This window comes from Anomaloglossus baeobatrachus, chromosome 11, assembly GCF_048569485.1.
Source record: "Anomaloglossus baeobatrachus isolate aAnoBae1 chromosome 11, aAnoBae1.hap1, whole genome shotgun sequence".
NCBI classification, from domain to species: Eukaryota; Metazoa; Chordata; class Amphibia; order Anura; family Aromobatidae; genus Anomaloglossus; species Anomaloglossus baeobatrachus.
Genome location: NC_134363.1, coordinates 133,603,795 through 133,628,270, shown reverse-complemented (window position 1 = coordinate 133,628,270; position 24,476 = coordinate 133,603,795). Strand labels below are relative to the sequence as shown.

At 54.6% G+C, this 24,476-nt stretch overlaps 2 protein-coding genes across 2 annotated transcripts in view; one reads left to right on the top strand and one right to left on the bottom strand.

Moving 5' to 3' along the window:
• The window catches only part of RNF207 (ring finger protein 207), a 159,585-nt gene that overhangs the window by 103,080 nt on the left and 32,029 nt on the right, over positions 1–24,476 (top strand). Inside the window, exon 9 of the mRNA XM_075328790.1 lies at positions 3,825–3,950. Within this exon, the coding sequence (XP_075184905.1) occupies positions 3,825–3,950 (126 nt within the window). The remainder of the gene's footprint in view (positions 1–3,824; positions 3,951–24,476) is intronic.
• LOC142256854 (intelectin-1-like) overlaps positions 1–24,476 on the bottom strand; it is a 70,895-nt gene that overhangs the window by 32,066 nt on the left and 14,353 nt on the right. The window lies entirely within an intron of this gene.

Below are 24,476 nucleotides of genomic sequence, written 5' to 3'. Positions count from 1 at the left end.
AACCTGACGTTCAATTCATGACGAATGAACGACGTGTGTGTGATGAACGTTTAACCGTTCAATCGCAATCGCACGTAGCTGTCACACACTGCAATGTACCTTACAATGCCAGATGTGCGTCACTTACGACGTGACCCCGCCGACACATCGTAAGATACATTGCAGCGTGTAAAGCGGGCCTGACAGTTGTTCTTGTCATTGGGTTGTGCTCAAATGAGTGACCGGATCCCAATTCATAACCTGTAGCAGGATCCCTCAATCAATATGTGCCATTTATAGAACTGGTCGCTTCGGCAATAGCAAAAAAGCCTCTGGAACAGAGGCACTGGTGCAACTGTTTCCCCTGAACCCCTATAGCTGCACCACTGAGTTTTGCCCACTTAATAGTTTAAGGGGCACTTTGCACACTACGACATCGCAAGCCGATGCTTGCAATGCCGTGCGCGATAGTCCCCGCCCCCGTCGCACATGCGATATCATGGTGATAGTTGGCGTAGTGAACATTATCGCTACGGCAGCTTCACATGCACTCACCTGCCCTGCGACGTCGCTCTAGCTGGCGACCCGCCTCCTTATTAAAGGGGCGGGTCGTGCGGCGTCACAGCGACGTCACATGGCATGCGGCCAATAGAAGCGGAGGGGCGGAGATGAGCGGGACGTAAACATCCCGCCCACCTCCTTCCTTCCGCATAGCTGGCGTGAGCCGCAGGACGCAGGTAGGAGATGTTCCTCGCTCCTGCGGCTTCACACACAGCGATGTCTGATGCCGCTGGAACGAGGAACAACATCGTAACATCAGTCATTTCCAAATTATGGAAATGACCGACTCTACACTGATAATACGATTACGACGCTTTTGCGCTCGTTAATCGTATCAAAAAGGATTTACACACTACGATATCGCCTGCGACGGCGGATGTGCGTCACTTTCAATTTGACCCCACTGACATCGCACCTGCGATGTCGTAGTGTGCAAAGTGCCCCTAAGGGTAGAAGCCAACAATCAGGACTCGCTGCATCCTGGATGCGGCGGGTCCTGAACTGCAGGGCTGCGAGTCTTCTCCACAGGAGACCGCAGCTACTTTTTACCAAGATCAAGGTTTGGGGCGCTGCGATCTCTCGCTTTTGTACTGTTCTCCCTATGGAGGACACTTTCAACTCTGCTGCGAACAATTGACATGCTGCAGGTCGGAAAGTTGCACCGCAGATCAGTGTTTGCTGTGAGAAAAACGAGCACAGTGGGCACGAGAGTTCTAGAAATCTCATCTACTGTGCTTGTACTGTACATCACAGCGTTTTTGATGCAGCTGAAGCATGCTGCATCTAAAACGCTGTGAATACAGATCATGAGCACATACCCTTAGGATATGTGCACACGCTGCATATTTTGTGCAGTAATTGTAGCGCCCCTGAAGCCATCAGGGCGCTACAAGGTTCTGCATCCCCACAAGGATGCAGAGCCTACCCCCTAGGGCCCAGGAAGACCAGTGTCGGTAACACCAAAAACCCAAGTAATCCCAGTTTTTCCCCAACAATTCCCCATGCAATGGTGCAAAGCTAGGGTCGGACCAATGGATGGCCGCCTAGAGGTGGAGCCAGTCCAGTCCACTAGTTGACCAGGTGGGAGGGGCAGACTGTGGAGAATAGTCATGGTGTAGAAAATTATCCAGCATCCAGATCAGTAGATTTGTTAAAAATCAAATTTTCCTTTATTCCAAATTTCATAAAATTCTCCATCATGATGAAGAACGCATCACAAGACGTGTAGGGTGGACGCGTTTCGGACAAAAAACTAGTCCTTAATCTGAGACCTGAGGTGTGAAGACGTTCTGACTCAGGTTAACAGTAACCTGGTACCCAGGAGGGTAGTTGCCGGTGGAGTACTCCCGGAATTACGCACCGACGAGGTACAGGACCCTAGGACAGGAAAGAGCTCCAAGCCGACCTGTTAACACCTGCACAGCGAGGGGACCTTTAAGGACCTCGCTGACCCTAAAAATCTGAAGACTCAGTACTAAAGGGAGAATCGGGAACAGAACCAGAGACTCCAACCCCACAGGGTTCACGTTACCGTCAGGCGGACAGAAGTGGACAAACCACCAGACAGGGACCCCCAGTTGCTCTACGCCACGGGGACCCATTTACCAGAGGCAGGTGCAGGGGAAGAAGGTACCAGAGTACTAAACTGGCACTGGGACGAAGGGGACCTGGAGGTGAAACCAGCCGGCCTCGGGTAACCTGTTACCATCAACCAGCAGTGAGTAAAAACCAGTTGCACTATACCTCTGTATGGACTACCTTCTTCTAACGCCCATCACATCACCCATCCTCTGGGGCCCGGCCCTGCTTGCGGAGGCTCTACCATCCAGGCTGCAATTACCAGCAGCCCCAGTAGTGACATTCTGCAGCGGCGGCTCCACATATATAGCCGCAACACCACAAGTGGCGTCACGTATGAACACTAACCTAAATCTCCTGTAAATACACCCCATTACAAAAAGGGCCCAAGGCACGGAACCGGGCAACGGCCACCCCAGTGAAATTCCCAAGAGAGACACTGCCCGGGATCAAGTACCCCATATCCCTGGGCGCAACATAATTTTCTTCATAAAATCTGCATAAATTCTGCTTCCGGCAGAAAAATGCACCAAAAACGCATGCATTTTTGGTGCTTTTTTTATTAATTCAATGGCTGAAAGAGTTAAAAAACACAGGAAAAAAAGCCTCAAAAATTGACATGCTGCAGATTTTTTTCTTTCCAAACTCTGCAAGTAAAAAAAGCAACGTGCGGAGAGCACTTCAGAAATGTCAAGACTTTCGTGGCTTCCGGATAGACATGCAAATTTTGGTTCAGATTTCTCAAAAAAACATTAAAATCTGTATTAAAAAAACTCACCGTGTGCACATAGCCTTAGGGGTACTTTGCACGCTGTGACATCGCTAGCCGATGGTAGCGATGCCGAGCGCAATAGTCCCCGCCCCCGTCGCAGCTGCGATATCATGGTGATAGCTGCCGTAGCGAACATTATTGCTACGGCAGCTTCACACGCACTTACCTGCCCTGCGACGTCGCTCTGGACGGCGACCCACCTCCTTCCTAAGGGGGTGGGTCATGCGGTGTCACAGCGACGTCACACGGCAGGCGGCCAATAGAAGCGGAGGGGCGGAGATGAGTGGGACGTAAACATCCCGCCCACCTCCTTCCTTCCTCATTGCAGGCAGGACGCAGGTAAGGAGATGTTCCTCGCTCCTGCGGCTTCACACACAGCGATGTGTGCTGCCGCATAAACAAGGAACAACATCGTACCTGTCACTGCAGCGAAATTATGGAAATGACCGACAATACACAGATCACCAATTTTTTACTCTTTTGCGATCGTTTATCGGTGCTTCTAGGCTTTGCACGTTGCGACGTTGTTACTGGCGCCGGATGTGCGTCACTTTCGATTTGACCCCGACGATATCGCAGTAGCGATGTCGCAACGTGCAAAGTACCCCTAAGAATACGCAGGATCAGACTATATTGGCAAAGGGATTGATCACACCCACATTGTCTATTTGTTCATATATTTCCAGGAGTGATAACAAATGAACTGCACATTGCAGAGGTCTAAAGAACGATGCTCCAGTATTGTTCATTTATGGAGAAATTTGTGCTACAAGAGTTTACAGATCTCCATTAGGACGCTGGTCAGAATTAGTAGCCACCATGATGTGTTTGAAAGCCACAGTGTCATGTGTGGTTACTGCAAATTGAATTTGCAAATTGATAAATTGATTGATATTGTTGCACAACATTAACCCAATTTTGGGTGTTCGTACAGACTGTGAAGGAGCTGCAGACATCAACCCGAGAGGCAATTATCCTACTGAAAGCCATGATTGAAGAGGTGCGGAACAGTGCCGACGAGGAGGAGACATCAATCAATACTCTGTTCAGCAGCATGCAGGTATCCTGGGGATGTCAGATAGGAGTAGTTGTCGCGGGCGGGGAGGGAGCCGTCGCTGCTGCGCTCTCGCTGGCGCTCGGGTCCGGCTGCTGCTGCTGCTGCTGCTCGGTGGCTCGAGCGGTGGGCCGGATCCGGGGACTCGAGCGGCGCTCCTCGCCCGTGAGTGAAAGGGGTGGTTTGGTTTGGGGATTTGGTCCGTGACGCCACCCACGGGTTGTGGTGAGGTTGGACACCACCGCTGCTGTTGACGGGGATCCCGGGAGCGATGGCAGGGAGCATCTGGGATGTTGTTTCTCCCTCCGTGGGTAGGGGGTTGGTGGCCCCGGGGCCCGGTGAGGTGACGGGGAAGCAGAGTTGGCAAGGTGCAGGGGGGGCGCTTGGACTGCGCAGCGCGGTGCCGGACGGCACGGTAGTACTCACTCAGCCACAAAGGGATGCAAGTCTCTGGTAAAACAAACGGCTGGATGGACGGGTCCCGCAGCCGGCTGCTGTGGTCACTCCCGGAAGGTTGGTGGTGGCTGCCTTTCCCTGCACCTGTTGTGTATCTTCGGTCCCGATGGCTTCCCACCGGTAACCCGCTCCCCAGCGTGTATATGGGCCGGAGGAGCCCTTTTACCCGCAGGCTCTGGCCCTGGGAACTCTAGCTGTGGCGGTAGCTGTATTTCCCTTGTGCTGTTTGGACGGTTGCCTTCAATCGGGTCTTGGCTGTTTGGAAACCCCTGGGGTTCCGGTCACTAACGGATTTGACCTTATTAACGGCGACTGCAAGCCTGGTCGGGGTCCGCAGGCCCTGCCGGTTTGTGCTGGCTTCACTTCGCTCCCCGGTTTGGTACCGGCGGGCCACCGCCCGTCCCCGGTCCTACGGTTCCGCGTTGATCTGCCTCTCCTGCAGACGGCCACCACCGTCTGCCAACCTTGCTCTCGGTGCCCGGGCCACGTACCCGGACACGGTCAGTTCTCGTTCCTCTACTACCACTTCCCTAACTCCGACTCCTCTCTCCACTCAATTCAACTCAACTTCACTCGAGCTCTGCCCGATCTTAACTGACTTCCTTCTCCCGCCTCCAGGACTGTGAACTCCTCAGTGGGTGGGGCCAACCGCCTGGCTCCACCCCACCTGGTGTGGACATCAGCCCCTGGAGGGAGGCAACAAGGATTTTTGTCTGACTGGTGTGCCTATCTCGGGGTGGGGGGGGTGTTGGGTTGTAGTACCTGTGACGACCTGGCTAGTCCAGGGCGCCACATAGTAGTCACACATGCTCAGCACTGCTTACATACACGTTACATGGTACATGACTGACTGCTCAGCGGCATTTTATGGCAACCGTCATTGTTATGGCCGTGGCAGCTTTTCCTGAAAGAAATGCATCATCATTTTACTTCAGTTTCTCTACAACAAATTTAGAACAGTGCACAGAGACCGGTGACTGTAGCGCCCCTGACTATATCAGGGTGCTATGGGGGAACTGCATCTTGTCCCCCAGGGTGCAGGACCCAACCCCCATGGTTTCAGGTTCCCAATAACCGGTGTCACATCCATCAGCACCATAAATCCCAACCACACCTCACATCAAACCTGTCAGGCACACCAGTGGGATGGTCAAGCTGGAGTAGGGCCACCCACCTAGGGATCAGGCAGACTGGTGGGAGGGAGGAAGTCAGTTCAGTGAGAGTCCTCAAAGAGTGAGGAGCTGGGAGTAGCAGCTCCTGGGAAGTGAGACCTAGGTTGGGTCGCAGACGGTGGTCTGGGACTACAGGAGACAGGGACCGATAGCAGTGACATTGGAAAAGGGTGCAACGGACATAGTGTTGGAGGACTGTCGGCATCAGCAAGCCCAAACAGCGGACCGGTACCGAGCACGACAGGGTACAGGACCCTTGGTCAGGAACCGATTCAACGTCCTGATAATTAACCTGGCAGGGAGAGTATCTTGACGGACTTCCCTAAGAGCTCAGAGATTGAAGGCGACAGCACACCGCAGGGGATAGGGTTCTCCAGATTAAGCAACCCACTGAAATCCCAAGTGCCAGCCATCAAGAGCACAGCTACACTTCATATAGATAGTGGGGCCCCAACAGCTTCACGCCAAGTGGCGACAACAGACAACTAAATTGTGCACGGAGGCAGGGTCCGGATTACCAAGTGACACCGGTGGGAGACGACACCTGGACGGGCTCCCCTGTAGTGACTGTGATGCACAGAGACTTTGGTTTATCTTCAGTGTGAGTGTCTACTTTATAATCCTTATTATAACCACGACTACCACAGTGAGTACCCTGGTCCCCTGCACCCTAAATAACCACCATAACCACCAAAAACCCTGAGTCCGAAGCTTTCCCTACCTGCGGAGGGACTGACACCTTACTGACACCTTGCTGCCCCCACACCATCTGCCCCGGTACTCCCTCCAGCAGCGGCGGTACTCCCATTACCGCAAACACAGGTGGCGTCACGAACTTCTCCCCTGTAAATACCCCCCTTTCTAAAGATCAAAGTGTCCCCCAAGCCGGGTCCGGAACCCCACTCGAGCCACGATTCCGGATCCGAGCGTCCCGACCAACACAGGGGCGGTACATGACAAACCCAGCTCTGCTACTTATGTGATCTGTATGTAATCCCGGCGAGCAGCATGCTGACCCTGAAGTGCAGGGAATTCAGAATTCAGTTTTTTTGATTTTTACTTCTGCAGCATGTCAATTCTTTCAGGGTTTTTCCACCACAAATGCATGTGACTCGCCCACCCCAGGGCTATGGGACACCCGGTGCCGAGCCGGACTAGTCCGGTGGTGGTCAGTGGTGGCTGGGCCCGGCTCCGTGGCCCTGGTGGGTGTCAGTAGAATGTGGCTTGATGAGCAAAGTTTGTGTTCGTGACGCCACCTGTGGTCTGCGGCTATTAAGCCGCCGCTGCTGTGTGAGGCCTTCGGGGTGATGTTATGGCAGCAATGGTGGTACTGCTCCCCACAGGTGGAGCGGAGCCCCGGGGACACTGTTAGTGCTCGTGGAAGTCTATGGGGTTGTGTGGCTAACACGGTGCAGGGCCGACAGGCAATGAAAGAACCAGGCACAAACAACAGTCTCTTTACCTTTTCCTCTTTTACTTTGGAAACAGTCCAGTCCTGGGAGACCGTTACAGGTGGTGATGGGGATCCGGTCGGCCTGGAAGTACTTGGGGTGATCTTTCTGGCCAGCTGAGTATGAGGCCTACTCCTGTACTTTTCTTTGTTGTGATAGGACCCTGCTTCTCTGAATCCAGCAATGGCCCTCTTTGCTGCTGGGACTGATGGCACGTCCCTTTCCCTCTGTAGCAGGCTGCGCAGGCCCTCTCTCTGGTGCTTCTCTGCTGGAGCCCACACCGGGCCTTGATGCTGCAGCTGTACCTTTGGGATGTTTTTGGGCCAGGGGCTTGCAGCTCTCCTGCCCTTCGGATTCGGCTACCAGGGAGTATGTTTAAGCCCTGGTGGCCACAGACTCCGATGTCCGAGTCTCTCCGCTGCCTCTCAGCTACTCCTGCTTCTCTGGGCCAAGCTACTCTAGCTCTAGGCCCCAGATCCACAGGACAGCTCACTCTGCGTCTGTTCACTTCTACTGCTCTCTACAGACTGACCACTACTTCCTCCCTCAGATCAGACTTAAGGGATGCTCCCTGGAATCCCAGGTTCAGAGCTCCCCCTGCTGGCCGGAGGGAGAACTGCGTTGGATGTTAAACTTGCTGGCCAATGGACCTCCCAATTACCTCCAGGCTCAGCATTAACCCTTTGGGAGGGCAATGCTGTTGTGGCGACCAGGTCCTGGGGCGCCACACTCCCCCTTAGTTAAATTCAGTACTCCCGGACTGTGGAAACAAACATAACATGTTACAACATTTCATCCCATTATGGGAGGCGCATTACTTAAACGTTACAAACTTAAACACTACTATAAGAGTTCAGTGTGGCTCCCTGCCGGGTGTCCATTACACTGCTCCATGGGGGACCCGCCGCGATCAAACCCCCAACGTAGGCTCTGGGCGTGCATCAGAGCATTGATGACCCCACTCTATGCACGCCGGACGGGTTTTTCTTCAGGGGTGTTGAGCACGCTGGTGCTAACTATGAACAATTTGGTGTTGACCACCCATAGTCCAGTGGCCCAATTGTCCATTTACTTAATCGCCTAAGACAAAAAAGCATTTTATACACAACATTACAGACATTTCACATAACTATTTACATTCTGTTAGGTATTTTACTTTCTATGTTCTATACCTTGGAGGGGGCTGTCCCCGAGTGCTACGTTGGGACCGGCGTAGCTCTGGGGTTTGTCCCTGACTACTTAGAGTGTCTGCCCCCCCCGTGTGATTGGTAGGCCTAACCCTGACAGGGATACATGTCGGTTGCCTACGGGATCTCAGATTCGCCAAGGGTACGGCAGGTTCACCACTGGCAGGGGGTTGAACCTCCTGTTCCACTGCTGGCGTGTCACCTCGTGTTGGAGCGGGCGGTTCTTTAGGTGGATCTGGAACCTCTTCTGTTTCTGGCTCGACCAACTGCGGGAACGTCAAGACTGGTACCACTATGGCATTGTTTATTCGGGTCCAAGTTTTGCGGAATTTTCCAAGGATTGTTTGGATCATCTCTTCCTCTTTTTCTTGGCTTTGGGGACTTTCTTGTACTTCTTCTACTGCTTTTTGGGTTCTGCACCGTTCAGGGCACGCTTTCAGGCGGTCCCGAGAAACTGCTTGATAGGTCTTGCCTTCATCCCTGCTTATGAGGCATACCTTACTATTGTCAAAGTTGGAGGGGATAATGGTGTAGGGCTCGTTCTCCCACTGATCATCCAATTTATGTGTCCTCCGCTTCTTCTTGAGGACTTGTTCTCCAGGTGCTAAGGGAGTTGCTGGGGCTGTTTGATTGTAATGCTGCTCTTTTCTTGTTCTTGCTTGAGACAGGCTCCTCTCTACGCATTCCTGGACCTTACGGTACCGCTGCTGCCGCTCTGTATCCCAATCCTCTATTTCCTGAACCGCCTCAGGTGACACAGTCCCCATCTCAAAGTCTACAGGTTACTTGCCAGGTCTGGCTCGCATCAGGTAAGCAGGGCTGCAGTTGGTCGAATTTACCGGGATATGGTTGTACAAGTCTACCAGATCTGGTAACTTTTCTGGCCATTGGTTTCTTTCTTCCAAAGGTAGAGTCTTGAGCATATCAATAACCACATGGTTCATCTTCTCGCACAATCCATTGGTTTGGGGGTGGTACGGTGTGGTTCTGATTTTCTTACAACCGTACATGTTACAGAACTCTTGGAACACTTCTGCCTCGAATGCAGGACCCTGATCAGTCAGTACCCTTTCAGGGTAACCGTGAGGTCGACAAAAGTAGGCCTGAAATGCTCTCGCTGCTGTTCTTCACTAGAGATAAAGATAGCGCTATGAGAAGCACCCGTGGCACAATTTAATTATAGTGTAATGAAAACTTCTCACCTGATTAGGTTGTGCGCCCTCGCACAACCTCGGTGATGATCATGTAAATCCTCTGGAGGATAAGGGGTTGTCTCGGCTGGTGTTATCCGATGTTAGGCTGAGTATCCTGGGGAGATGATTGCTCCTGGTTCCTAGGTTCACCGACTCATGAGATCCTGGAACTGATTGCGGCCGTTTGTCTTCCCTCAAGGTATTTGGAATGATTAGATCTTTTACTATCAGCAGCTTTAGAACCGGAATCCCATAAGGGAGTGAAAGTATATGGAGAATAGATGAAGCCGGTCTTTTTTAGCTGAGGAAAGCAGTATATTCCTGCTGAAACGCGTAGTGTTAACAAGAGCTTTATTTTATCTGACTTAGACTGTCACAAATAAAGCATAATTTATTCACAAAGATAACCTGAGTTAATAGATCTATTACTAGCGCTAAAAAAGACCGGCTTCATCTATTCTCCATCTCGCTGCTGTTCTGGCTGTCTGGTCCTTCACGGGCACTACTATCAGGAAACGAGAGTAATGGTCCACAATGGTGAGGGCGTACACATAGCCTGACCGGCTTGGTGTTAACTTCACGTGGTCCAGGGCCACCAACTCCAGGGGCTGCTTCGTGACAATTGGCTGTAGGGGAGACCTCTGGCTGGCATCATCTTTCCGCCTCAGGTTACACGGACCACAGTCTCGGCACCACTTCTCGACTGTCTTTCTCATGTGCACCCAGTAGAACCGATCACGGAGTAGGGTCTCCAACTTCTTCCACCCGAAGTGTCCTGCATTATCATGATAAGCTGCTAGGACCATTGGAGCATCCCTCTGCGGGACCACTATCTGCCAGACGAGTTCATTCGTTCGCCAGTTGACATATCTCTTGCAGAGCTTGCCTTGGTAGGTGAACAGTCGTCCCCTCTCCTTCCACAACTGCTGGGCTTCTTCTGGAGCATCTGGGCCAAGATGAGTCTCAGCTTGTGCTAGCTTTTCTTTGACCAATCGCACGGCCGGGTCACCGTTCTGTGTCTCTTCCCAATTATGGTGGAGTAATGGGTTGACCGAGACCTCGTGCTGGCTCGAGCGCTTCACTCCTACAGCATGCTCACACTGGGAAACACCTTGGTGATGGAAAGCCGGTAACTCTATCTCTTCGAGTTCATCCAGGTCTTCTCCCGACTCGGGTAAGTGAGGCATTCTGGACAGCGCATCAGCATTGTTATTCTTCTTGCCAGCCCGATACTTGATGGTAAAGTCAAAGTTAGACAGCCGGGCCATCCATCGCTGTTCCAACGCACCTAACTTGGCTGTTGCCAGGTGTGTCAACGGATTGTTGTCCGTGAAGATGGTGAACTTGGCCGATGCCAGATAGTGCTTGAAGCGTTCAGTCACTGCCCAAACAATAGCGAGGAACTCCAGCTTGAAGGAACTGTAGTTTTCTGGATTCCTTTCTGTGGGCTGAAGCTTCCTACTGGCGTACGCTATCACCCTCTCTCTGCCTCCCTGCACCTGGGACAGAACTGCTCCCAGTCCCACGTTGCTGGCGTCTGTATACAGTACAAACGGCTGGCTGTAGTCAGGGTAGGCCAGAATTTCTTCTCCCGTGAGAGCCCCTTCAGCCGGACAAAGGATGTTTCTAGTTGGCTGCTCCATTCAAATGGAGGGCTCTGCTTCTTAGCCTGCTTTGGCTGGCCCACCAGGAGATCTTGAAGGGGCGCTGCTATCTTGGTGAAACCATCAATGAACCTTCGGTAGTAGCCCACCAGCCCAAGGAACTGCCGCACCTCCTTTACCGTGGTGGGTGTTGTTGGCCAGTCCTTGATTACGGTGACTTTCTCCGGATCAGGTGCCACACCTTCTGCGCTGACCACATGACCCAGGTACTGTACCTTTGGCTTCAAGAGGTGACATTTGGACGGCTTTATCTTCAGGCCATATTTCGACAAGGACTCAAACACTTCTGCTAAGTGCCTCAGGTGGTCTTCATAAGTCTTGGAATAGACTATGACGTCATCCAGGTACAACAGCACGGTTTCAAAGTTGTGGTGGCCCAAGCAGCACTCCATCAACCTTTGGAATGTCCCTGGGGCGTTGCAGAGCCCGAATGGCATACAGTTGAACTCACAGAGGCCCATTGGTGTCGTGAATGCAGTCTTCTCTCTGTCCGCCTCTGCCACGGGAACCTGCCAATACCCACTGGTGAGATCCAAGGTGGAGAAATAGTTAGCTGACTTTAAGGCTGTTAGTGACTCCTCTATTCTGGGCAGTGGATAAGCATCTTTATGTGTAATGCGGTTAATTTGCCTGTAATCTACACACATTCTCATTGTACCATCTTTTTTCTTTACGAGCACTAGTGGATCTGCCCAGGGGCTACAACTATCTCTGATAACCCCAGCCTCCTTCATTTCCCGTAACATTTCTTTGGCACGCTGATACTGTGCGGGGGGTACAGGGCGGTATCTCTCTTTAATGGGATGATGATCACCCGTGGGGATTTGATGTTTAACCCCTTTCACCTGCCCAAAATCTAGGGGGTGTTTGCTGAAGACCCGCTCGTACTCCTGTACCACCCGGTAAACCCCATGCTTTTGGTGTGAGGGGGTGGAGTCGGTGCCCACATGTAATTTTTGGCACCAGTCTTCCAGCTGCCCCTTGGAGCCATTGTCTTCCGCCTGGTCGGACGGGATCAAGGGTTCCACTGCTTTGATGGTATTGTTGCTGACAGTGTACAGTTTTGCTACAGTGGCGTACCGGGGCAATTTGGCTTCCTCCTCCCCACAATTCAGGACACGGACGGGAACTCTCCCCTTGCGGACGTCTGCTACCCCTCTGGCTATCAGGACTCCAGGCCTACTGTCTGAATACACCGGTTCTACCAAGGCATGGTAGTCCTGACCCTTGAGGCCTATTGCTGCCCGACACCATATCAACATTTCACTTCTTGGGGGTATTGCAATGGGGAGGGGGTCACTTACCCTCACACTGCCAATTTCTCCTCCGGCCAGCTCTACCTGCTGCCTCCTCATCAGGGCTCTGATCTCCCTCTGTAGGGCACGCTGCTGCCCGGAGCTGGCAGTTTCAGACGCCTGTTGCAACAAAATTATCACTTCGGCAATACAATTTTCTATCACATTTGTACCAATGGTTAGCAGTGGGTCAGATTCTTTGCGATCAATATCTACAATTATCATCCCCTGACATGGCAATTCTACCTGCCCCACTTTAATGGTTACTTCTTTGTACCCAATTTGAGGTAAGGGCTGACCATTACTGGCCACAATTGTTAAATCATCATCTGGGCCATGGTCAATGTCTGAATCAGCCCAATATCTTTTGTACAGTTTATAGGGGATGGTTGTTACCTGGGACCCCGTATCCAGGAGGGCATTCAAAGGGATCCCATCCAGCACAATAGGAAGGACCGGGCGTCCTCCCACATACTTGCTGCGGCTGGGGGTTGAGCCGGGCTTCCTTACACCTGGGGGTCGGCTCCTGGCCCCAGGCTCGGCCCATTTAAAGGACAGTGTCGTGCAATGTGGCCCGCCTGGCTGCAGCGGCGGCAGATCGGTTGTCCCGTTGAATCATACCGGTCTGTGTCTCTGCCTCGGGTCGGCGGAATCCTCCTCTGTCGCATCCATGGGACGTCATCTGGGCTGGAGGCCAACTCGATTCTTGCAGGTGATGGGGTCACTTGTAGAGACTGCACGGTCTTGGCCAGGGCAGCTACAGTCTTGGTCAGCTCCCGGACCTGCTGTCTGAGCTCTGCAGTGGGATCCTTTTCCAGGGACTGCGCCTCGGCCCCTGCAGCAGCTGGTGTGGCAGGCACCACCCCGGGGTACGTGATAGCAAGAGGCCGGAGGGATACTGGGTCATTCAGTGTAGATTCTCTCAGTACCCGGATGGCCTGGTCCTTAAACTTTGCAAAGTCCAGAGCAGGGTTCTGCAGGACCATGATACGCAGCTGGGTCCTGTGGGCATCTGACAGGAGCCCCTCTATGAACTGCTCAGTTAGGAGTTTGTGTTCTTCACGTACACTCTCTGGGTCCACCTGTTTAACTGCTTTCAGGGCCTCCTGCAAGTTTAAGGCATAGTCCCGTATGCTGTTTGTGGCCCGTTGTTTGCACCCAAAGAATCTCATCTTTATTTCTGCTGCGGTGCGGGTGTCAAAAGTACTCTTTAGCTTGGCCAGTATCTGGGTTGCTGTCCCTTTATCTGTATCAGGCCAGGACTTCACTTCACGCTGGGCCGCGCCGGCTAGCTGCCCCATTAATATGCCCACCTTCTGGCTCTCAGTCAGAGGATACACCCGGAACAAGCTGTGCAGACTTTCTCTGAAGTCGCTCAAGGTATGGGACTCCCCGGAGTACTGCGGCAGCCACTCCGCTCCCGGGATGTACGGCATCGTGATCGGCATTACCGGCGCTACAGCGGGGGCTGGGGCGATGGGGATTGCTTCGGCTGGTGCTGCGGCGTCTCGGGCTATGGCAGCCACCTGCCCTCCCTCCGAGTCGGACATCTTCCTCCCCCTTAGTGAACCTTACCAGGCTCCGTTCACTTTTCAAACTCCCTTCTGGGTCGCGCGGGGTTAACAGCGCTCTGCTCTGATGGCGCGCTCCCTTCGCGCTCTTTGTCAGGCACGCCCCCCTTCTTCCTGCGCTCAGTGGCTGCAATGGCGGCAGTTTCTCACAGTAAAACACAATTCTTCAGGCGCACAGTACCCGGTGTGACCGGGCACGAAATCCTGTTCGTGACGCCAAAGTTGACTCGCCCACCCCAGGGCTATGGGACACCCGGTGCCGGGCTGGACTAGTCCGGTGGTGGTCAGTGGTGGCTGGGCCCGGCTCCGTGGCCCTGGTGGGTGTCAGTAGAATATGTGGCTTGATGAGCAAAGTTTGTGTTCGTGACGCCACCTGTGGTCTGCGGCTATTAAGCCGCCGCTGCTGTGTGAGGCCTCCGGGGTGATGTTATGGCAGCAATGGTGGTACTGCTCCCCACAGGTGGAACGGAGCCCCGGGGACACTGTTAGTGCTCGTGGAAGTCTATGGGGTTGTGTTGCTAACATGGTGCAGGGCCGACAGGCAATGAAAGAACCAGGCACAAACAACAGTCTCTTTACCTTTTCCTCTTTTACTTTGGAAACAGTCCAGTCCTGGGAGACCGTTACAGGTGGTGATGGGGATCCGGTCGGCCTGGAAGTACTTGGGGTGATCTTTCTGGCCAGCTGAGTATGAGGCCTACTCCAGTACTTTTCTTTGTTGTGATAGGACCCTGCTTCTCTGAATCCAGCAATGGCCCTCTTTGCTGCTGGGACTGATGGCACGTCCCTTTCCCTCTGTAGCAGGCTGCGCAGGCCCTCTCTCTGGTGCTTCTCTGCTGGAGTCCACACCGGGCCTTGATGCTGCAGCTGTACCTTTGGGATGTTTTTGGGCCAGGGGCTTGCAGCTCTCCTGCCCTTCGGATTCGGCTACCAGGGAGTATGTTTAAGCCCTGGTGGCCACAGACTCCGATGTCCGAGTCTCTCCGCTGCCTCTCAGCTACTCCTGCTTCTCTGGGCCAAGCTACTCTAGCTCTAGGCCCCAGATCCACAGGACAGCTCACTCTGCGTCTGTTCACTTCTACTGCTCTCTACAGACTGACCACTACTTACTCCCTCAGATCAGACTTAAGGGATGCTCCCTGGAATCCCAGGTTCAGAGCTCCCCCTGCTGGCCGGAGGGAGAACTGCGTTGGATGTTAAACTTGCTGGCCAATGGACCTCCCAATTACCTCCAGGCTCAGCATTAACCCTTTGGGAGGGCAATGCTGTTGTGGCGACCAGGTCCTGGGGCGCCACACATGTGTGACGCCCTGGCCGGGCCAGGTAGTCACAGATAGGGCCCCGCATTACACCTTTCCCCCACATGTAACACACAGCCAACCATTTAAAACCTAGTCACCCCCCCTCAGGGCTTGATGGACACACCAGGCGGCGGAACCGGGTGGTTGGAAGATGCCCACCTAAGAGTTCAGACAGCCTGGGGCGGGAAAGTAGTTAGTTGAGTTCTGTTCTAGAGTTCTAGTTGGAGAGGTGCGTGGGCTGGAGCTGTGTGCAGCTCCAGCAGAGGCGAGAACCCAAATTGAACAGGTACCAGGGTAGGAGCCCTGATGCCTTTGGCTAGGAGGCAGACAGCGGTCTCCGTCTGCAGGAGCCGGGAAGACGGCTCGGTGGAACCGAGGTGGACCGGTACAGGGTAGTGGCTCACCGTTACCGACCCGGGGAACCGACTCGGAAACCGGAGCACGAAGGGGGGTACTCAGACCCTGAAGCTAGGTCCAGAAGCGACTGGGGGCTAGCTAAATAACTGATTGCGGCCAGGACTAGAGGTCCTGTCCCACCCAAAGTCCCGACTGAATGCAACAGCCCACCGAGGGGGATAACAGGCCACCGCCACGGCTCAGAGATCCCACGGGCCAGTGTCTGCGGGCAAAGGGCTACTTAGGCAACCACAAGCCAGGAGCGGACTCCTGAAGATGTAAGCACAGGCAGTCCACCATCTTACACAGGTGCAGGAGAAACACAGGGTAGATAGAAGAAACCGGGTTTGATGCTGCGCTAGAAAAACCACAGATCCGGGAGGTGCGATGAAATCCTTTCCTTTATATATATGCCTCTGCGAAATTATGCAGATGGATGGAGAGGAATGGCGGTTGCTGGGAATACCTTTGACTCTATGCAGGCATACATGGAAGAGGTGAACCGTGTGTGGGCCCCTTGCCTCACCAGACGCAAGGGGCCCACACACGGTTCACCTCTTCCATGTATGCCTGCATAGAGGCAAAGGTATTCCCAGCAACCGCCATACCTCTCCATTTTACTGCCTAATCCCTTAATCCTGGACATTGAGAGCCCCTCATTAGATCCATCCATCTGCATAATTTCGCAGAGGCATATGGTTATATGCTAAGAGTGCTGATCAATGTGCCAATTGCATGAGTTTGATTCGGCTCTCCATCAGCCACACTACATACAGGCCTGGTTCCATATTGCCATTTTGCAATTTATATACAGATTGGTATCCTGCCTTACTTTAAAGGACACGAAACGTGCACATAAGCAGAGGCTGTAGCCCTTTCTCATATACGGAATCATGACAACTGTGATGAATTTCTATTACTGACTCCTGATTGATTATCTATCTTCATCACTAGATAATTTCATATCCAGATATCTTTGCTCATACCAGCATTCTGCCTTCGTGGATCTCCCACGCATTTAGTCAGTCTGTCCGACCAGATGAAGGCCGAGATTAGGCCGAAACGTTTTTAGGCGGACTCTCTGCAATTGTACAATAATTCCCTTCTTCTGCAAATAAAAGATTGAAATAAATACCAAGACTTTTTCAATTTCAATTATTCTTGGACTCTATTTGGGAAATACAACAGTGTTTTTCCTCACACTTAAGGGGGCTTTACACGCTACGATATCGTTAATGTTTTATCGTCGGGGTCACGTTGTTAGTGACGCACATCCGGCATCATTAACGATATCGCAGCGTGTGACACTGACCAGCGACCTTAAGCGACTTTAAAAATGGTGAAAATCGTTCACCATGGAGAGGTCGTCTCAAAACCAAAAATCGGTAATGGTTGATTATCGATGTTGTTCGTCGCTCCTGCGGCAGCACACATCGCTATGTGTGACACCGCAGGAGCGAGGACCGTCTCCTTACCTGCCGCCGGCCACAATGCGGAAGGAAGGAGGTGGGTGGGATGTTACGTCCCACTCATCTCCACCCCTCCTCTTTGATTGGCCGGCTGCTTAGTGACGTCGCGGTGACGTCACTGTGATGCCGAACGTCCGTCCCCCTTGAGGGAGGGATTGTTTGGCAGTCACAGAGACGACGCCGACCAGGTAAGTGCGTGTGACGCTGCTGTAGCGATAATGTTCGCTGCGGCAGCGATCACACGAAATCGCATGCACGACGGGGGCGGGTGCTTTTGCGTACGATATCGCTAGCAATTGCTACGATATTGTAGCATGTAAAGCCCGCTTTACTGTTGTTCTAAGACCTGTGCTGCCAGACCATTAGTTTCCGTTGTGAAATCCTTCCTCTAAGGGTTCAGTTCCACTTGCGTTTTGCACGGAGGAGTGCAATCTGATAAAACATCGGATTGTTCTCACTCTAGTGCAAAACTATGGGGCAATGTCCATCTGCAATTGATTTCTCATGCCATAGAGGCCTGAGAAATGATCTGCAGCATGCTGCATTTGGCAGCGAGTCTCGGCTCATGCACCCCCATACAAGTCTATGGGAGCGTGTGAAACATCGCACTGCACTCGCATGTCATCCTACTGCAGTGCGATGTACGCAGAGACAGGCCGGGGAGGAGAGCAAGAAAGTGCTCCCTCTCTCTTCTCCACAGCTGTGATACGATCGCAAGATCAGATCACAGTTGCATGACCCTCGGCTGATGCTCGCAGCAAAGGGTCATTAGCATATCGTTCCCTATGCTCTCACATCAGAAGCTATGCACCAGTGGAACAGTATGTTAAAACTTCATTTTTCCTTGGATACCTTCAGATGAACGTGCCAATTCATAGACCAGTCATGTCAGCAAATTGCAGATATGACTGTGTTCATGTGCGGCTCCATGCTGTCCATTGACACAATGGAAACTAATACCTTCTTGTCTGCAAATCGGAAGAGACAAGAAGGTATTATGATTATCCATTAACTAGAAGGTGGCCCGATTCTACGCATCGGGTATTCTAGAATTTACGTATTGTGTAGTTGATGTATGATTTTTGTTTTATATATATATATATATATATATATAGATGTTGTTGTCTGTAGTTACCAAGTGTTTGTGTAGGGGCTGTACATGTTCTGGGTGTGGCGGGGGGTGAGAGCGGTGTTGTTTGTGTGTTGCGTTGTGTGTCGTTATTTGTGGAGCGCTGTGTGTCTGTAGCGTTGTGTATGTGTGTTGCGCGGTTTGTGTGGGTGTGGTGTGTGTGTGTGTGTGTTTTGGGGGGCGGTATGTTTTGTGCAATTGTCGCGGGCGGAGGAGGGGACGCTGCGCTCTCCCTTCTGCTCGGGTCCGGCGGGTACTGCGGCCTGCTGCTGCCGCTGCTCGGTGGCTCGAGCGATGGGCCGGATCCCGGGGACTCGAGCGGCGCTCCTCGCCCGTGAGTGAAAGGGGTGGTTGTTTGGGTGTGGGGATTGTTTATTGTCCGTGACGCCACCCACGGTTATGGTGATTTGTTAGCACCACCGCTGCTCTGTATGGGGATCCCGGGAAGGATGGTATGGAGCAGCCAGTTGTTGTGTTGCCCCTCCGTGGGTAGGGGTTGGTGATCCCGGGGCCCAGTGATGAGTTGGGAGATGCAGGGCTTAGTGGGCACAGGGGCGCGGGGGGGCAGCGCTGTGCCTTGCGGCACTGTGGTACTCACTCAGCCTGAGACGATGACACAGTTCTCGGTAAAACACACGGCTGGAAAGACGGTTCCCATGGACGGCTGCACTTGCTTTCCCCAGTAGGTGACGGTGATGTCCCTTTTCCTGCACCTGATGTTTCTGTATTGGTAGCGATGGGTTCCCACCGGTAACCCGCTCCCCGGCTTGGATATAGGCCGGAGGAGCCCTACTTTGCCCCCAGGCGCTGGCCCTGAGAAACTGGTGCCCTGGCGGTGGCGGTGTCTCTCTTCAATGGTTGGACTGTTGCCTTCAATCGGGACTTGGTTGTTTGGAGACAGACGACCCCTTCACTGACGGATTTGGCAAATTTACGGCGACTCCTAGCCTTGCCGGGGTCCGAGAGGCCCCTGCCCTGGTGCTGACTGTTCTTCGTATACTGCTCCAGACCGCCGGGCCACTACCTGTCCGCGGTCCTTCCAGCAACCTCCGAGCAGTCCCCCTCCAGACTGTCACCGCCGTCTGCTGACCTTGCTGACACTGTCCTGGCACACAGCCGGACCAACTTCAGGCTTTACTACTCTTTTCTTCTGCTCCTCTACTACTTCACTTCTCTCCACTTCCTCCTCCTTTCTCTATCTTGCTTCCTCTCACTTTCACTGTTTACTTAGCTCCTCACTCAAGCTCTGCCTGAGCTAAACTCTGCCTGGTTTCTCCCGCCTCCAGGGCTGTGTACTCCTCGGTGGGCGGAGCCAACCGCCTGGCCCACCCCCTGGTGTGAACACCAGCCCCTGGAGGAAGGCAACAAGGATTTTGGTAGCCTTGGTGTTCCTAACTGGGGTGTAGGGTGTGGTGGTGTGATGACCTGTGTCCCCTGGCTTGCCCAGGGCGTCACATTCCCCCTTAGCAAAATGCAGACCGTCCGCGGGCTGCCCGTCCAACACCGGTTTTATTTTCTGAAAATATATATAAAAAGGTAAACATAACAATTTATGGCATCATCCCACAGCGGGAGGTTCATTGCTTAAACGTTACTAACGGTTTACGGTTACGGTTTCCGCTCTCTCCCACCCAAGCAACCTGGCCCTGATGCTGCCCCTAAAACCCAGGCAGCACCCCTTGACCCCAAGTCCAGCACCAGTTACCCGAGCGGGATCTGTCCTTCCCCTCCAGAGGGTAGCCACCAGTTCCTGTGGTGGCTGGGCCCCAGCCTGCTCTGCTGAGGGCCCTCCCTCCAACCTGCCTCTCTGGAGGCGGCAACTGCGGAAACGGTAATGGTAAAACAACTTATTTACAAGCCACTAACGTTTGTGGTTGCCCTGCAAGTTCACGGGCTTGTCCATGGAAAGTTCTCCATGCAAAACCTTTTAAACGGTCCCCACGGGGACAACGGTGCCAGCAACGGCCGGTTTTCTCTCAATCACGGTTGTAGACAATCTGATGAAACTTCGGTAATCATTTTTGCTTATCATTCTTTTTCAAACATACAACAGGGGGTCCCAACGGGGACTGGACAACGGTGCTCCGCTGCCCTACTCCGGACTTTCAGCTTCATCTGAGGGAGAGGGTGCAGCACTCACTCGGCTCTCCTGGCTGCCCCGCAGTTTGGCATCTAGGGCGAACCACCCCCTCTCTCCACAGTGCCAGGTATACTGCACTATGTCACCCAGCATCAGGTTACGGCCGGGGTGCTCCTCGGGCAGGTGGGCATTCACATCCCGCCGGGCTATAAACACTTCGGCCTCCAGGCCCGGTTCGTATATAAACCCATAGTCCCGGCGGACATCAAACCGCCTCACCTGTCCTTCATACAGCGGTCCCCGGATACGGAATGTTGCTTGCCGGAGGTTCTCCTTTTCTCTAATTGCTCGGGCCACCAGCTCCGCCTTTTTCCTCTCTCTCTCACCGATCTCCAGGCCCAGCGGTACCGGCTCCCTGTCCCAATACGGCGCTGCTGCGAGCTCCGGCGCACGGGTCGGGCCCCGCGGGACATTCTGGACGTTGCCCACTGTCAGGGATCTGGGCGACAAGTCCCGCGGTGTCTTGGCCTTGGGTGCCACCTTGCAGCGACAACCCAGCGCTACCTCAGCCGAGGTGTGGGGGATGGGCACAGGGGCTTTCCGCAGCTGGGCCTCCGGCTTGGAGCGGGTCATCGGCTCCGGCTCAGGGACTTTCTCTGGAGACGCCTCCGGTGCGGTTTTTGGAGCCTTCCAAGGCAGCATCTCCGGTCGACTACGGGCTCCGGCTGCAGGTCGGCCCGCCTGGGCGGGCATGCTGGGTAGTGCTACCGGTTGCGGTGGTAGCAGGCCTAGTGGCGGGGTCACGGCCTCCGAGACGGGTGGCGAGGGAGGCAGCGGGGGGAGAGGGCTTGGACCGGGCCCCGCAGCCGCGATGACCGGCCCTTCCAGGGCATCGGGGCGTGGGTCACTCACCCTCCCTTCCTCCGCTTCCTCCTCACGTCTCCGCACGGCTGCTATAACGTCCGCCATGTCGGTCTCCCACTCCTCCATGAGGAGCTGCATCTTAACCTGCAGCCGTTGGTAGAGCTGCGCGGTCCGGATCTCCACCCACGCCGCGGTTCCAGGCGCGGGGGCTACGGTGTTGCGGGACGGCATCCACATGCTGCTGGCGGCCTCTCCCAGGAACAAGATGTCCGCAGAGTCCTGGCGTCCCTGCTTTTATAGCTGCTCTCACATGCAGCCAGCCGCCATCGCGTCCCCCTTAGCTTCTTTCCGGCCCCTCCTCTATTGGGGCGGAGTTTTGGCCTTCGCGCCTCCGCTACTCGAGAAGACGCTCGAGCGGGAACTTTTCGCGCCAAAGATGGCGACTTCTGAAATTTTTCAGCCGGATACCTCCGGCGGTCACAAGGCGCACCTCTACCCAACGGCAGAGCGGTAAGATCCTGTTCGTGACGCCAAGTTGTCGCGGGCGGAGGAGGGGACGCCGCGCTCTCACTTCTGCTCGGGTCCGGCGGGCACTGCGGCCTGCTGCTGCCGCTGCTCGGTGGCTCGAGCGATGGGCCGGATCCCGGGGACTCGAGCGGCGCTCCTCGCCCGTGAGTGAAAGAGGTGGTTGTTTGGGTGTGGGGATTGTTTATTGTCCGTGACGCCACCCACGGTTGTGGTGATTTGTTAGCACCACCGCTGCTCTGTATGGGGATCCCGGGAAGGATGGTATGGAGCAGCCAGTTGTTGTGTTGCCCCTCCATGGGTAGGGGTTGGTGATCCCGGGGCCCAGTGATGAGTTGGGAGATGCAGGGCTTAGTGGGCACAGGGGCGCGGAGGGGCAGCGCTGTGCCTTGTGGTACTCACTCAGCCTGAGACGATGACACAGTTCTCGGTAAAACACACGGCTGGAAAGACGGTTCCCACGGACGGCTGCACTTGCTTTCCCCAGTAGGTGACGGTGATGTCCCTTTTCCTGCACCTGATGTTTCTGTGTTGGTAGCGATGGGTTCCCACCGGTAACCCGCTCCCCGGCTTGGATATAGGCTGGAGGAGCCCTACTTTGCCCGCAGGCGCTGGCCCTGAGAAACTGGTGCCCTGGCGGTGGCGGTGTCTCTCTTCAATGGTTGGACTGTTGCCTTCAATCGGGACTTGGTTGTTTGGAGACAGACGTCCCCTTCACTGATGGATTTGGCAAATTTACGGCGACTCCTAGCCTTGCCGGGGTCCGAGAGGCCCCTGCCCTGGTGCTGACTGTTCTTCGTATACTGCTCCAGACCGCCGGGCCACTACCCGTCCGCGGTCCTTCCAGCAACCTCCGAGCAGTCCCCCTCCAGACTGTCACCGCCGTCTGCTGACCTTGCTGACACTGTCCTGGCACACAGCCGGACCAACTTCAGGCTTTACTATTCTTTTCTTCTGCTCCTCTACTACTTCACTTCTCTCCACTTCCTCCTCCTTTCTCTATCTTGCTTCCTCTCACTTTCACTGTTTACTTAGCTCCTCACTCAAGCTCTGCCTGAGCTAAACTCTGCCTGGTTTCTCCCGCCTCCAGGGCTGTGTACTCCTCGGTGGGCGGAGCCAACCGCCTGGCCCACCCCCTGGTGTGAACACCAGCCCCTGGAGGAAGGCAACAAGGTGTTCCTAACTGGGGTGTAGGGTGTGGTGGTGTGATGACCTGTGACCCCTGGCTTGCCCAGGGCGTCACACAATGTGTGTGTTGTGCAGTATGTGCGTATATTTGTGTGTGCCGCGGTGTTTGTGTGTTGGGTGTTGTGTGTGTGCGGCGTTGTCTGTGTGTGTGGGTTTCTGTGTAGGGCAGTGTTTGTGGTTCCCAGTGTGTGTGTGGTGTGTTGTGCGGTGCTTGTGTGGCAGTGTGTGTGTGTGTGTTTTGGGGGGAGGTGTGCACCCCCCATCGTGCTCCATCCCCCATGCTGCGCACCCCCCATCGTGCTCCATCCCCCATGCTGCGCACCCCCCATCGTGCTCCATCCCCCATGCTGCGCACCCCCCATCGTGCTCCATCCCTACTCCCCATTGTGCTCCATCCCCCATGCTGCGCACTCCCCATCGTGCTCCATCCCCCATGCTGCGCACTCCCCATCGTGCTCTATCCCCCAAGCTGCGCACTCCCAAACGTGCTCCATCCCCCATGCTGCGCACCCCCCATCGTGCTCCATCCCCCATGCTGCACACTCCCAATCGTGCTCCATCCCCCATGCTGCGCACCCCCCATCGTGCTCCATCCCCCATGCTGCACACTCCCAATCGTGCTCCATCCCCCATGCTGCACCCCCCATCGTGCTCCATCTCCCATGCTGCGCACTCCCCATCGTGCTCCATCCCCCATGCTGCGCACTCCCCATCGTGCTCCATCCCCCATGCTGCGCACCCCCCATCGTGCTCCATCCCCCATGCTGCGCACCCCCCATCGTGCTCCACAGTCACACATCAGACAGTAAACACGTACACATCTGATCGCATACACTCACACACACACCCCACTTCTCCCTGTGCCCACCGGTGGGCGATCCCAGCAGCTGTGCTGCACGCCGTGCTCCTCTGCCGACACTCACAGATCCGATCGCATACACTCACACACACACATCAGAACACACTCACACACATCCGATCACATACACTCACACACACACACTGACGATATCGCACATACGCGCTGACACAATCACAACATCCGGAGATACCACATGCTTCCGGCCATGTGATCCTCTGGCAGGTCCTGGAAGATCACTGGACAGTATCGCCGCCGAGAAGCAAGCGATATCACGGGATGTTGTGAGTATGTGGATGCGATCTGATGTGTGTGTGAGGTGTGTGTGAGAGTGAGTGTGATCTGATGTGTGTGTGTGTGTGTCTGCCGCTGCAGGACCTTGATGCGCTCACCTCGGGGCGAGAGGCCATTCCGTGTGGGGGGAGGAGCCGAGGCGAGCGGCCAATCCGTGCGGGGGGAGGAGCCGAGGCGAGCGGCCAATCCGTGCGGGGGGTGGAGCCGAGGCGAGCGGCCAATCCGTGCGGGGGGAGGAGCCGAGGCAAGCGGCCAATCCGTGAGGCCGAGTAGCCAATCCGTGCGGGGGGGCCATGGCGAATCCGTGAAGCCGAGCGGCCAATCCGTGCGGGGGGGGCGGGGCCATGGCGAGCCCAGCGGCCAATCCGCTGTTTGTCACCGTAAGGACATGGCCAATCCGTGCGAGAGGGGCGGACGCGAGGCGAGCGGCCAATCCAT